Source organism: Pteronotus mesoamericanus, unplaced genomic scaffold, assembly GCF_021234165.1.
Source record: "Pteronotus mesoamericanus isolate MK-2021 breed Mesoamerican mustached bat unplaced genomic scaffold, CSHL_Meso_final contig_657, whole genome shotgun sequence".
NCBI classification, from domain to species: domain Eukaryota; kingdom Metazoa; phylum Chordata; class Mammalia; order Chiroptera; family Mormoopidae; genus Pteronotus; species Pteronotus mesoamericanus.
The window spans coordinates 6,078,984-6,093,952 of NW_026555229.1; the positions used below are offsets into that span (position 1 = coordinate 6,078,984).

At 39.1% G+C, this 14,969-nt stretch overlaps 1 protein-coding gene across 1 annotated transcript in view; it reads right to left on the reverse strand.

Moving 5' to 3' along the window:
- ARL3 (ADP ribosylation factor like GTPase 3) overlaps positions 1 to 14,969 on the reverse strand; it is a 31,396-nt gene that overhangs the window by 13,546 nt on the left and 2,881 nt on the right. The window contains exons 2-3 of the mRNA XM_054581434.1: positions 10,570 to 10,713; positions 6,524 to 6,640 (exon numbers count right to left, since the gene is read on the reverse strand). Of these exons, the coding sequence (XP_054437409.1) occupies positions 6,524 to 6,640; positions 10,570 to 10,713 (261 nt within the window). The remainder of the gene's footprint in view (positions 1 to 6,523; positions 6,641 to 10,569; positions 10,714 to 14,969) is intronic.

A 14,969-nucleotide genomic window follows, 5' to 3' on the forward strand; every position in this document is an offset into this window, starting at 1 on the left:
GAGCGTTTTTCTAAATTATACATATATTTTTTCTATAATTTAGCATAATTTTCAATAGAATTTGACAATTATTACACAATAATTCCAGGAAGAAGTCTATAAAACAACTGCCCCATTTATTATGGGCCAAATGAAAAAGTCATAAGCACCAGGCCGTCTAGTGATACATTAATTTGTTGTTCTCCAGTGACATAAACTTCTCTTGGTTGCTTTCTGTGTTGTCCAGTGTCTCTTTTCTTCTATCAGTTGGTAAATAAGGACAGCCTCGTCTTTTTTTTTTTTTTTTAATAATATAGCTGTGAATCTAATCATGAAAATTTTTAAATCCAAAACTAAATAAATAATAAAAATACTCAGAAAGTAGGAGATAAAGTGAAATATTGATAGTGCTTCTGACTGACCTCAAAACATTATGGACCTTCAACAATCAAGTTTCATAACCTATTCTAAACGAAAGTTATCCATGGACCTCTATGATGATTTAAGCAAAGCCAATTCACATCTTCCTTGGTAACTGCTTTCAAATTGTTATTTGGTTGTGGGAGGAAGACCTAGAGAAAATGGATTTTTTTTTCCCTGATGCCGGTTCAGCCCACTCTGGATTATCCAGAGACTGTTACTCCAGCATGTGAGCAGAGGGCTCTTTGTTTGCTCCTCCTGTTTGTGGTCCTCTTCCCTCCTGCTGCCACCTTTTGGCCATTTTATTGCTCCTATGTATTTCTCCACCAGAGCATAGGCAGAGACATTAGATGACACTAAAATGTGTGGCTTTTTAAAGATAGGCTGAGCAAAAGTCTAAAAGGAGGTTGAAACTAATAAATAAGGTTTCTGGATAATGTGTGCTTTTCAATTATGTGTGCCTAGCAGTCTGGCTATTCAAGTGGGCAGGGCATTATGGAAAAACTGCATGAAAAAGTTGTTTGAGATCTCACTTGATATCCTACACTTTGGATGTGGAAATGATAACAAAGTTACTTTGTTTAAATTGTGTTGCATTTAAACACAAAACTGGTAATAATAACATAAATGGAAGTTAGTAATAATATGAATATACCTTGAAAAAAATGATGCACTTTTATCTACCAAAAGGCTGTTATTTCCTGGCTTACAAGAAACGGCGGACACCCTTCCCCTCCTTTCTATCGTACACCTCAGGTTTCATTTCTTAGCCACTTCCCCCAGATTAATAAAGCTGAAGTCAGATGTTCTCAGTGTCATCTTCCCTGGGAATAACTCTGGCATTTTTAGGAGTTGCCTTGACTCTTTCAAACTCCTAGAGAACCATTTAATGCTCTAAAGAAATATTTTTCTGTAAGGGGTCAGGCAGGAAATATTTTTGGTTTTGCAGCCCACACAACCTCTTTCCTAATCACTGCACTTTGCTGTCATAATGCAAAAGCAACAATAAAATACAGGGTGGACAAAAAAATTAATAAATTTAAAAAAATAAATAAAAAGCAAGCCACCACTTGGGGGAAAAAAAAAAGCTAGGGTGGGCAAAAGTGGGTTTGCAGTTGTGAGTACTCAAAACACAGAGTTCATACTTGTATTATTATTTATTAATTATTGTATTATTTATTTGTATTACAACTGTAAACCTACTTTTGTACACCCCTGTATGTAAACAAGTAGATGTGGTTTGTTACAACAGAACTTTATTTATGGACACTGAAATTTCACTTAATTTCACTTAATTCACTTTGAATTTCACTTAATTTTCTCTTTTCTTTTTGTTTGTTTAGATTTTTTTGGTCTGATGGTATTTCTTTTAAAGAAAATTTTTTTTTCTTTCTAACTATTTTTAGACAGGGGAGAAGGAAGGGAGAAAGAGAGGGAAACATCAATGTATGTTTGCCTCTCACACGCCCCCTACTGGGGACCTAGCCCATGACCCAGGCATGTGCCCTGACCAGGAATCAAACCAGCGACCTCCGCTGGTTTGCAGGGTGGTGTTCAATCCACTGAACCACACCAGCCAGGGCTAAATATCACTTCATTTTCAAGTGATGAAATATTATTCTTCTTTTGACTTTTTTCAACCATTTAAAAATATAAAAAACATTCTTAGCTCACAAGCTATAGAATAATAGGAGGCAAGCAGGATCAGTTTGTCGACACAAGCTCTAAAGCCAGACTTTATTACAGTACTCTAGAGATAACTGAGAAGTCTTATCTGGGCAGCTAAATGTGTCAAGCTCAGTACTGCTGTGGAGTCTGGCATAATAGGTCTTTCCAACCAACAATGGAAAACTACTATACCAATTAACTAATACAACCCATCAACTGACATTTCAAGGTGCTACAAAAGTGGCAAACAGGGCTAAGACTCGCAAAGCCTTAGAATCTAACCCTGGGGATTCAGCTGCTCCCTAAGAGTTGTTTAATCTCAAACCACACTGGCAAATCATGTAATGTTGACACTGAATCCAAGATATTGTCTGGTGCGGGGCAGCAAAATGTAGCTGGTAAAAGTTCCTGTACTGATTTCAGTTGCTCTAAACTGATTTTTGCTGGATTGCTCAATAATTCCTGTGCACTGTAAGCAAACGAGAAGTGTGGCATCCAGGGTTGGATTACAACTACCTTGCAGCCTACCCTCAAGGTGTTGGAGTTTATGATTTAAAATTACCCTGACCTGTAGACCAGAAAGCTTCTAAGACCTCCTTATGGAGCCTTTGAGTCATTCATGTCCTCATAAACTGCTCTTATTTGAGTATTTCTTTCTAAGTACCTTAATCCAGGAGATGAATGGATAGAACTGCTTTTTTTCCTCAACCACATGCTTTTTCCTGCCTCTTGACTCAAAAAGCAAAAGAGACTCTAAAGCTCCTTCCCCAATTTTATTGAGATATAACTGGCAATAGCACTGTCTTAGGTATAAACATGATTTGACTTGGTTTGGATTTGCTTAAAACACTACCTAAAAAAAGTGGGGGTGCGGGGAATGAAACAAAAAAATTGCCAAAACTGAAATTAAGGAGGCTGCTGATGGGTAGGTATCTAGGGTTTCATTATACTATTTTCTTGACTTTCACATAAATTTGAAAATCTATAAAATTAAAAAATTATATTTCCAGAAGAGACAAATTATTTGATATCACAGAAGTTTCTTCCTATCTTAAAGGGACATTTTTTTTTCTTTTTCTGATCTTCTAGAGAACTTATATAATACGTTTTGGAAAAACAACTGGTTGAATAGATGGATAAATGGATACAGTTGTGTGTCTCATCTTTTTTTGCTGACCCATTTAAATCTATAATCTGGTACCAGAACTAAACTGCAACTTACCTTCACCCAGAGCCAGAAATATGATGGGCCTGTGTGTTGCTCACTTTAGGATCTCAAATGTGTCTGTTGGTGTGATGTCAGTACAACTTAATATTTTGGTACTATTCTCCATTTAAGGACCATGGCGAGACAATGAATTCACTACTTACAATGCCACCTGTGATATAAATGCTCTCTGCCCATTTTATTTATTTTTTTAGATTTTATTTATTTTCAGAGAGAGGGGAAGGGAAGGAGAAAGAAAGGGAGAGAAACATTGATGTGTGAGAGAAATATCAGTTGGTTGCCTCTCGCATGTCCCCAACTGGGGCATGGCCTGCAACCCAAGCATATGCCCTGACAGGGAATCGAACCAGCGACCTTTTGGTTTGCAGGCCAGAGTGCAATCGACTGGGCCACACCAGCCAGGGCTGCTCTACCCATTTTATAGAAGGAATTAACAATCCTTGGACTTGACTACAATGATGCAGAATTACAGAACCTAAGAGTTGGAAGGGAATTTAAAGGTTATAGAACTCCGCATCCTATCTAATGTCAGAATCCATCTATAACAATTATCCATTTAATTTATTGAGTACTTTTCTCAGCACTGGGGTTAAAACAGTTGAAAAAGAAAGCAAAGTTCCCATCTTCATGGAGCTTACATTCCAGCGGGGGAGAACTAATAAATAAACATATGTTTGAGGTGATAGGTACTAATAAATCTGATGGAGCAAGAAAAAGAGCAGAGAAAAAAAATCGCCATGCCAGAGGGTCACAATTTTAAATATAGTAATAAGGGAAGGTGTCATGGAAAGGTGACAAGTGAGCAAAAACTTGAGGGAGGTGAAGGAATAGACATGAGGATATCTAAGGAAAAAGAATTCCAGCGTGGAAATAGCTGTGGCAAGGCCCCAAGGTGGGGGCAGGCCAGCATCCAAGGGACACAGTCAGGGGGCCAGCATGGCTGGCACTGAGTGACAAAGGGGAGAGCTGAGCCAGACAGGTGAGGAAAGCCAGAAGGTAGGGGCCTGGTCAGCCTCTGGAAGGACCTTGGCTTTTATTCTGAGATGGGAAGCATATGTCTTAGCAGGACCACGATAGCTATGGTGCTGAGAAAAGTCTCCCGGGAGGCAAGGCCGGAGTCAGGAGACTAGTTAGGATGCGGCCGCAATAATCAGTGCACAGCAGCAGTGGAGGTGGAAAGAAGCCAGGGGCTAGAAATATGCTGAAGGCAGAATCGACAGGATTGACTGGTGGATCACAGGAAGGGAAGGAGAGGAAGAGGAGCCAAGAATGACTCTAGTGCTTTCGGATGAAAAGATCTGTCATTTACTGAGAAGACCGTGGGAGGAGGAGTTTTGGGCAGGGGTGGATGAGGACAGCAATTAGGTTTTGGGCATGTTGAGGCTGAAGGGACTTACTGACCACTGAAGTGGAGATGTCAAGTGGGCAACTGGCTGTATGAGACCGAGTTCCAGGCTGGAGCTACCATTTTGGGACGTACTAGTATGTAGGGGGTGATTGACACCTGAAACTGGAGGTGGTCGCCTAAACAGCAACTTAGACGCAGAGCACAGGCCTGAACTTTGGGGGCATGCCGACATTTGGCAGTTAGGAGACGGGGAAAAATACAGCAGTGGAGACTGAGGAGGAGTAGCCAATGAGACGAGAGGAAAACTTAGGCAGAATGGTATTCTTGAAGCCGAGGAAAGACAGTGCTTTGTTAAATGTGCTGATAGGTCAAGTACAATGAGCACTGAGCACGGAACATGGGCCTTGGCAATGTGGAACTCCTCGTGAGCCCGAATGCAGGGCTCCACGTGACTGGGAGGACAGGAAGTGAAGACAGAGAGTACAGAAAACTCTTGTAAGGAGTTTTATTGTAAAGAGAGGCTGAGGAATGGGATGGTATCTAGAGGGGAATACAGAGTTGGGACAAGTTTTTGGTTTTTAAATAAGAAACTACAGGATGTGTGCATAGGAATGCATGCAGCAGAAAGAGACATATAGGCAGCAGCTGCAGAACGAAGCTATTTGAGATGCGAGATGATTCCTACATGTAATTTAGGCACAGAGATGGCTGATATTATTGCAGTTTATGGTCTATGGTCATGACTGAAATAAATGCAACCTTTCAGTTCAAGGTTAATGAAAATATGCAATTTCTTTCCTATCTAAGTTCATGAGACCCCCCGGTTTTAGGGTATGATCAGGAGAGTAAGTGGCTAAAATAGGATGAATGACAAGATCATTGGAGGGGAGGAACAAGAACTGAGAGGCTGAGGTACTGGAAAAATCATGTATTTGGACGGTGAAATCTCTACGAATTCTGAAACAGTACTCCTAGGGAATGGGACAGTGAGCTGGGAGCTAACATTCCTGCCTCAGCCTGAACAAAGGCCACCTGAGCCAGGGGATCCCCAATGCACCAGGTAGCTTCTTCTAATTCTGGACAGTTACAATGATAGGAGACTTCTTCCTTATCTTGAGTTAATCTCTACCACCTAATAGGTGCCAAACTTCTCCTTGTCTACTTCTTTAGAATTATTTATAATGAGGCTAATCTCTCTGATTTAAGATTATTCCCTCCCCCACCCTTAAAGATTTTATTTATTTATTTATTGAGAGGAGAAGGGAAGGAGAAAGAGAGAGAAACATCAATGTGTGGTTGTCTCCCGAGCACCCCTTACTGGGGAATCTGGCATACAACCCAGGCATGTGCCCTGACAGGGAATCGAATCGGCGACCCTTTGGTTCGCAGGCTGGCACTCAATCCACTGAGCCACACCAGCCAGGGCTAACTTAAGATAGTTCTTAAAACAACTGAAGACAGTTCCAAGTGTTGTCTTTTCCAAGAAAGACATTGTCAGGTTTTTCAAACATTCTTTACACATCTCACTATCTTGATTGCTCAGTTTGGGATATACTTGACTTGTTAATATCCTTGGGATGACAGAATTAGTGGTACAATCTTTCTGACTTCCCTTCTGCTGTTCAAATCACTACAGTAATTAATAAATACTTTGTTTGCCATGATGGGTGTGGATACAGCATTGTTACTGAGCAACAGCAAAACATCTTATACAAGTTACACAAAGATGTTTCTCCCTCACAATCTGGAGCCTTCTGCTAGTCCTAAATTAATAGTGATTAATGTTATGGCAGTGGAATTACTGACGGGAACACTACAGTGTTAATGTTCCTAACATGGCAGAAAAGACTATGAATTAATTCATCAAAGGGGGTACTTACAAGAATATCAGTGTTTTCAAAATAATTCCTCCAGTATGGTCTGATTTTCCTCTGTCCACCAATGTCCCATACATTCAGTTTAAAACCTTGTGATTGTACACTTTTGATGTTAAAACCCTGCAACAGAGAAAGGAAAAACATCCAATTTTATTAAGCTTTGAGATCATAGTTTTGACAAAGTTATATTTGACAGCTATGCTTTTTACTAATTCTGAGGTGCTCTGCCAGATGTGACACTGGCAATACTGCAGTCTGCTATGATGGGGAAGAGAAGTATTTATACATTATTTCATTTGGGCTGTGGAGTGAGAGTTATTAATATCATGGCTCCCATGATGTGCCTTCCATAGCGAGCACACACAGACACACACACACCTGCGGGGGGCAATGCGGGATGAGAACAGTCCTGATAGCACAGACCACACCCCTGATGAGTCCTCAGAATGGCGGAATTTCACAGGACACTACATGTAACTAACAAAAAACCCAAAGCTGAATCTGAAAACTCAACAGAACAGAACAAATGCTACATTTAAAAAGGCAAAAGCTACGATCTGGAAGACTGGATTCTTTAGAAGTAGCTCAAAATTAATAAAGAAATTTCCTCAAACGGATTACTCGGGAAAAGGAAGGAGCTGATCTCAGGACACTGTGGGCGAGGTTGGTGAGGGTTAGGAAGGAGCCCAGTGAGGAAGGTGGGGCCAGCAAAACAGCATGTTCACACTCTGAGCTGGAGCCCTCAGTTACAGGCAGTGATGAAAACAAACAAACAAACAAACAAACAAACAAACAAGCAGGCTTTCAAACTGTTCTTTCATAGGTATCTCTGATGAACCTGAAAAGAAAGTACTCATTTTCAGGACTGTTAATCAAGGTGGAACCTTGTGGAAGGTGAGCGAATCAGAGGTAGGCTGAATTGTGAGCTGGGAACTAATGTGCGGAGAAACAAATTAATAAGAACTCTGGGGTTTGGCCAGAAGGCATTTCATGAGCAAGAATTTAAAAAAAAAAAATCTTCTTGCAAAAATGATATAGTGAAATCAGGATTTGAAAAACCCAATCAACAGCGTGCTACCACAGAAGCACATTTCATCCCGAATAATGGGAGGTAAGCGCATCTGGGGATGCCTCCGCAAACACAGCTCCGTCTGGCAGCTCGCCAACACTGCTGCCTAGCACAGAGACAAGGAACAATGCAACGGCCCAGGAACACTGCCACCCAGTTTCCCCTGAGGATAAATAGTCACTAGAGAATAACTGGGGATGATGCTGATTGCGGCTTCTCTGCAATGCCGATGACTATATAAATTAGAAGTTTAAGAACTGTAAAGGCAAGTGACTTAGGCTTATTGTAAAAGGCTGCTTCATTCTGGCTCATTGACAAAACCACTTTTGTAAGCTTAAAAATTCTATACATAACTACAATAGTAAATGTCAAATCCAGTAACATCAAATCGCTCTAAAATGAAGCAGGGAATAAATAAGAGTAAATCCTGGAATTCAACCATATGTACCAACTGCCTTAAAGTTCTATTAAGTCATCAGACCCAATCTACTAGGAAACACTCTAAGGAAATAATGTGTGGATATAAACGTTTAGAGATGTATATTGCATTAGTATTTATAACAACATATAAAGATGTTTGACATAAATAGCACATTTTCTATAAGCCTTTTTAATTTATTTTAAATATACCCACCATAGATATGCATAGAAAAAAACTGCAAGAGTTTATTACTAAATGTTAACAGTGGTTATGTATGAATGGACATTATAGGTGATTTCTAGTTTCTCACTTTGACTTGTTAATGTTTTCTAAATTTACTATAATGAGTATTACTTTTTCTAATATAAAAATCAAAACACAATAAAAGTTTGTTTTTAAAAAATATATATAAAATCTTGACATAATACAGGGTTAGGCAAAAGAAGGTTTACCGTTGTGAGTACACAAAACAGTTTATTCTTGTATTATTTATTAGTTTTTATATTATTGTCCATATGAACAACTGTAAACCCAGTTCTGCCCTACCCTGTATAATAAGAATCACCTACAACACATCAAACAAAGTTTGAAAGGTAGAATTGGAACTTGGGAGTCCGTAACTTCTAGTTCATTTCCATGTTCGCAGCATGGAAACCCTATTTTAGTGGTATTCTTGAGAAGCACAAATCAAAAAACCCCCCACAAAATTTAGCCCTTCTTTTTTTGGCAGAAATCCTCACACACTAATTTGTGTTTTCAGCCCTTCTAGGCTAGGCTCCTCCTCGGGCTATACATTATAACTGTTCTGAAGTTATAAAATTGCTCACTTTTCTGCAGTGTTTTGAAGCAGTGGGACTCGCAGGCCATGAAGCACACACACCAGCCCAGCCATTCAAACATGGCACGAAGCTCTTACCACAGTATGGGGACAGCAAATGCTAAATAGCCCTGGTTTTGCTAAAACCTCTAATGGTCAAACACTTGAAAGCGACTAAAACAGACAGAGCTCTTCTCTGCCTTTATTAGGACACCCAAAGCTTGGCCAAAGTCAAGCTTCCTCAGAATTTCCTACAGGAAAGGAGGCCTAAAGAAGCATACTAGAGTTCTTCCCACCAGGGCTTGTCTTTCGACCTCCAGACAGTGGGCACCACCTCTGCCTTACTCTTGTGTTTTGCTTGCTTAGCCTTAGGAAAGAGGAGCATTGATGAAAATGAAATAAAAATATAGGCAATTGTTTTTTCATTAAAAAAATGATATATATTTGTACTTACTAGGTCTCAAAAATACACACTAAAATATTAACAGTAGCCCTGGCTGATGTGGCTCAGTGGATTGAACTCCACAGCCTGTGAGACCGAAGGGTTGCTGGTTCGATTCCTTGTTGGGGCACCTGCCTAGGTTGCGGGCCAGGTCCCCATTTGGGGATGAACAAGAGGCAACCAATTGATGTTTCTCTCCCTTTCTTTCTCCCTCCCTTCTCCTCTCTCTGAAAATAAATAAATAAAAATCTTTAAAAAATAAAAAAATAAAATATTAACTAACAGTGGCTTTTCTCACAGTACTCTCTGGTTTCTCCTTTATACTTTCTCTGTATTTTCTACATGGATTAATTTCATAATCAGAGAAGATAAAGCTATTTTTACAAAAGATTTTATTTATTTATTCTTAGAAAGAGGGGAATGGAGGGAGAAAGAGAGGGAGAGAAACAGCTATCAGTTGCCTCTCACATACGCCCCAATGCAGGATCTGGCCCACAAACCAGGCATGTGCCCTGAGGGAGAATCAAACCAGCGACCCTTTACTTTGTAGGACCATGCCATCCAACTGAGCCACCCAGTCAGGGTGATAAAGCTATTTTAAAAAAGGAATCACTTAGGCCCGGGTGGGGTAGTTCGGTTGGTTAGAGCATCCTCCTCATACACCAAGGTTGTGGGTTTGACCCCTGGTCAGGGCACATACAAGAATCTACCAATGAATGCATAAATAAATGGAACAACAAACTGATGTTTCTCTCTCTCTTTCTAAAATCAATCAATCAATAAAAAATTTCTAGAAAGTAATCACTTAGAGCTGAGGGAATAAATTGTATCTTGACATATGTATACATACATATTTATTTGAATTGTTTAAAAAATTTTAAAATATACATAAAACAAAATTTACCATTTTAACCATACAGTTCAGCGGCATTAAGTACATTCACGCTGTTATGCAACCATCACCACCGTCCGTCCACAGAACTTTTTTCATCTTGCAACACTGCCTCTCTGTGCCCATTAAACACTAACTCCCATTCCCTCCCCCTTCAGACTCTGGTAACCATTATTCTAAGCCAGTATTCTACTTTCTGTCTATATGTATTTGACTATTCTAAGTATCTCATATAAATGGAGTCCCTTGATATGTTCAATTAATCTTAAGGTTATTTTTAAACAGTATAAACTTTTCTCAGTAACAAACTTAGACATGGACAAAACCGTATTCCCCATTTTGTCTTCCACATTACTATTGTCAGCTTTCATGTTTCCCACAAGCATCTGGGGCCAATGCAGCGCTCACCTGTGTAGGTGTGATGTGGCTGATGTCTTCAGACGCAAGCTGCTTCAGAAGAGTAGTCTTGCCAGCATTATCCAAGCCCAGGAGAAGGAGTCTCACCTCCTGGTCCGGTGCACTTTTCAATTTACGCAAAATTGAGAGTAAGCCCTTGAATAACCATAAGAAAGATTACTTTTGGGGCACTCACTTTGACTATCATTGAATATCAGAGTATCTTCTCCCTGAAAAAATTCTTGGTTGTGGAGAGCGTAATTATTTTATACTTTAATGTCATTTATTTCAGTTGCTTCCCCCTTCTAAGTTTTGGCAGTAGGTTAGTAAACTCAGCAACTTAATAAATAGCATGGCTTTTTCCTGTTCCTCCTATTAATCCAGCTTAGTAGTCACACCAAATCCTCTGGGAGTATGACCTACTACCTAATTCGTGTTTCTAAAGCCCTTTATATAAACTTAGAGTATAATACTCATCATATCAGGCTATAGGCAATTGACTTTTGTATTTTTCTCCTTTACCAGCATGAAATTTCTGGCTGGTAAAGACTATAGCTTCTGATAATTGGTAGGCACAAAATAGACAGGGGATGGTTAAAATTCGTATAGGAAATGGAGAAACCAAAGAACTTATATGTATGACCCAGGGACATGAATAAGGGGAGAGGGGAATGCTGGACGGAGGGGGTACAAGGGGGAGGGGGATAAAGCGGAGAAAATAATGGGACAATGGTAATAGCATAATCAATAAAATATACCAAAAAAAAAAGACTATAGCTTCTGTTTCCCACATGCCTGGCACTTATTAGATACTAGATAATAGTATCCACTCAGGTAAATGTAAGATGTAAAGGCGCTATACAAAGAAATACAAAAAAGCTGTATAAAATTGTATCTTGGCCCTCTTCACATTAAGACCATCATTCAGCCCTGGCCAGGTAGCTTAGCTCAGTTGGTTAGAGGATTGTCCAGATACGTCAAGGCTGTGGGTCTGACCTCTGATCAGGGCACTCACAAGAACCAACCAATGCATGCCTAAATAAGTGAAACAACAAATCAGTGTTTCCCTCTCCTTTTTTCTCTCTCTCTAAAAGAATCAATAAATAAAATTTGGAAGAAAAAAAAAAGACTTTATCAGCTCTGGCTGGTGTGGCTCAGTGGATTGAGTGTCGGCCTGTGAACCGAATGGCCACGAGTTTGATTCCCAGTCATGGCACATTCCTGGGTTGCAGGCCAGGTCCCTGGTTTGGGGGCATGTGAGAGGCAACTGTTTCTCTCTCGCACAATGATGTGTCTCTCCCTCTCTGTCTCTTTCCCTTCCCCTCTCTCTAAAAATAAATAAAATCCTTTTAAAAACTTAAAAATAAAGACTATCATTCAAAATACTCTGCCATCATCTAACTTTCAAAAGACCCTTATAGTATAAGCATACAGTATAGGTGATCTATGTTTTTCAGATGAAGAATATGATAAAACAGAGAAGTTAGGGAATTTAAAAGTCATTCATGAGCAAAAAATAAAAATTCAAACATGGTATTTTTGATTAGTGATCTTATATTTGTTTCTTGTTTTTATTATTATTTTTATGGGTGGAAGTAAACCATGTTGCTTTTTATCTAAGAACATAAGAAAAATCTTGTAAGATAGTTACTTGTTCTGTCCTGCAGCTGACAATTTGTTCTAATGGGGCATAGTTACAAGAACCAAAGAATCCCGTATTTTAAAGCGTATTTAATCTGATCTAGCTCAAGCAGAAATTCCTCCAACTTGAATCTTAGAATTATATAAAATGGCTGTATTTTTTTAAATCTGTATTGCACCAGGCAGTAATTCAAACCAGTCAGTTCACTAAAACCAAATAATAATTCTGTGAAATAATTCTCAATAACTGAGTCTTTGGACAGTGATATGCAAATATGCATTATTATTAAGAATTCTTTTCTCCTCAGAGATACTTTGTTTACCACTTCTAATACTGTATTTGCACTGACTTGCTAAGAACCACATTAGCCTCTGTATGCCTCAAATTTTTCCAGAAATAAAATGGAAGATTTGGTTAAAAACAGAAAGACAAATTCTATACCAAAAGATTTGGGGAAGAGAAGCTGAACAGATCTGAAACAAAAGAACAAAAGTAGGTAGGTCCTTTTTTTTCCCCCTTAAAGGTACAACATTTCTTTCATTTTCATCTTTTCTGGCCTTGAATACTTTGACACCATTCCTTTTTGAAACTATATTTATGAGAAGTCTCCCTGGCTTCTGTTAGCTGCATTGCAATCACTCATTTATAATACCACCTTTCAGAACAGTTAAAATTAGAATTCTGAGATCCTCCGAGGACTGATGATATAAAAAGGCTAAGAACAGGGAAAACATTTTGTACTTCTCCTGAGTTCCTGATTAGATGTCCTCATTACCTTTCCCATAAAATTCTAAAACAACTGGAATGTATTCCATTAGTACATTAAACAACAGTACAGGTAAAGTTCTTCTCATGTATTATCTACTAGTGTAAAAATCATGAAAGGTTTGTTTCCTATAAAATATTTTCAAGGTTCAAAATGAATGTTTCTGGTTTTTCCTCATGTATCTCTTCTCTTAAAAAAATAGTAAATAAAAATACTGCATTCTGCAGACTGTGACTTTTTACACACTCCTCCTACTTGACATTGAATAATTAAAAGAGAAAAATAGAGCCCTGGCAGGTAGCTCAGTTGATTAGAGCGTCATCCCGATATGCAAAAGTTGCAGATTGGATCCCTGGTCAGGGCGCACACAGGAATCAACCAGTGAATGCATAAATAAGTGGAACAACACATTGATGTTTCTCTCTCTCTCCTCCTCTCTCTCTCTAAAATCAATAAATAAAAATTAAAAATAAATAAAATAAAAATTTCTGTTCATCTGAAAAGGAGAGAAACAAAACATAGATGAGAAAGAAACGATTCTAACTGCAACTAAACTTTGTTAACCTAATGGTATAAAAAACAAATTTCTACATTTCTTTTTTAAATTTTATTTATTTATTTTTAGAGGTGAAGGGAGGGAGAAAGAGAGGCAGAGGAACATCAATGTGTGGTTGCCTCTCACAGGTCCTCTACTGGGGACCTGGCCCTCAACCCAGGCATGTGTCCTGACTGGGAGTTGAACCAGTGACCCCTTGCTTTGCAGGCTGGCACCCAATCTACTGAGCCACACCAGCCAGGGCTCATGTATATCTTTTTAATGGGTGATTTTCCTCATCAGGAAACAATGACTTCGCATGCTTTACCTTTAAGTGAAATTACAGAGAAAGGGAAAGTTCAGCGAATATTTTCTTCCAGCAAAATGACAAATGGCATCTCAAGCATGGTCTAGGCAAGACAAATTCAAATACAGTACAGCATCATATTAACCCAACTACTGAGGACAGGGGATCACAGGATTACCAGCATTTGCTAAATAAGGAAGAGGATATTTATAGATATCAGGGTTCTGCCTGAAAGGTACAAAGTAAGCTGATTTAACAGGCTGGAGGAAAGTGAGCAGAGTAAGTCTATTCTATGCTTCTATCCATATATGTCCATACTTTATTTTACATGTCAAATGAAGGGAGGCAGACATTAGAAATTAATTTTATTATGGAGCTAAGTTTTGCAGTACAAATACGAGGGAGTGGATTTTTGAGGTATATTTTTGGTCAAAATATTCACTCACTCATTCATTCGTTCATTCATCATTAAATACCCATGATGTGCCTGAGTACAATAGTGAGCAAACAGACATGGTCTCTATGTAGGGTTTGTACGCCTATGATATTAAATAAAGGCAATTTAAGAAACAAGAGCTTCAGTTAATTGTAGATTGTATAATCACCATGCATATATACAAGTTACGTGCACCCTGGTAGACAAAAATGGCCTGACTCAGCCACAAAATGTTTGAACAAACTTAGTACAGGCAAATCATGAATTGATGTGCTACTCACTATACATATTTCGCCTGCCTCAAAATCAGCTTAAACTCAACTACTGGCAGAGGCATGGCTCACTGACCTAAAATGATACAAACTAGGTCATTCAGAGAAACTGGCATGGTGGAGGGAAAAAGAGGAATGTATTGGTATATGGAAAATATATGTGGCCCTGGCTGGTGTGGCTCAGTTGGTTGGAGCATCATCCCGTGACCAAAGGGTTGCGGGTTTGATTCCTGGTCAGGGCACATACCTAGGTTGAGGGTTTGATCCCTGGTCCAGGCGCTCCGGTAGACAACCAATCGATGCTTCTCTCTCGCATCGATGTTCTCTCTCTCCCTTCCTCTCTCTAAAAGCAATAAAAAAATGTCCTCGGGTGAGGATAAAAAAAAAATGGCTGTGAGGAGCAGCTAAAATTTACATATTCAATCAGTAACCCAACCGTCAAGTCCATGCACTC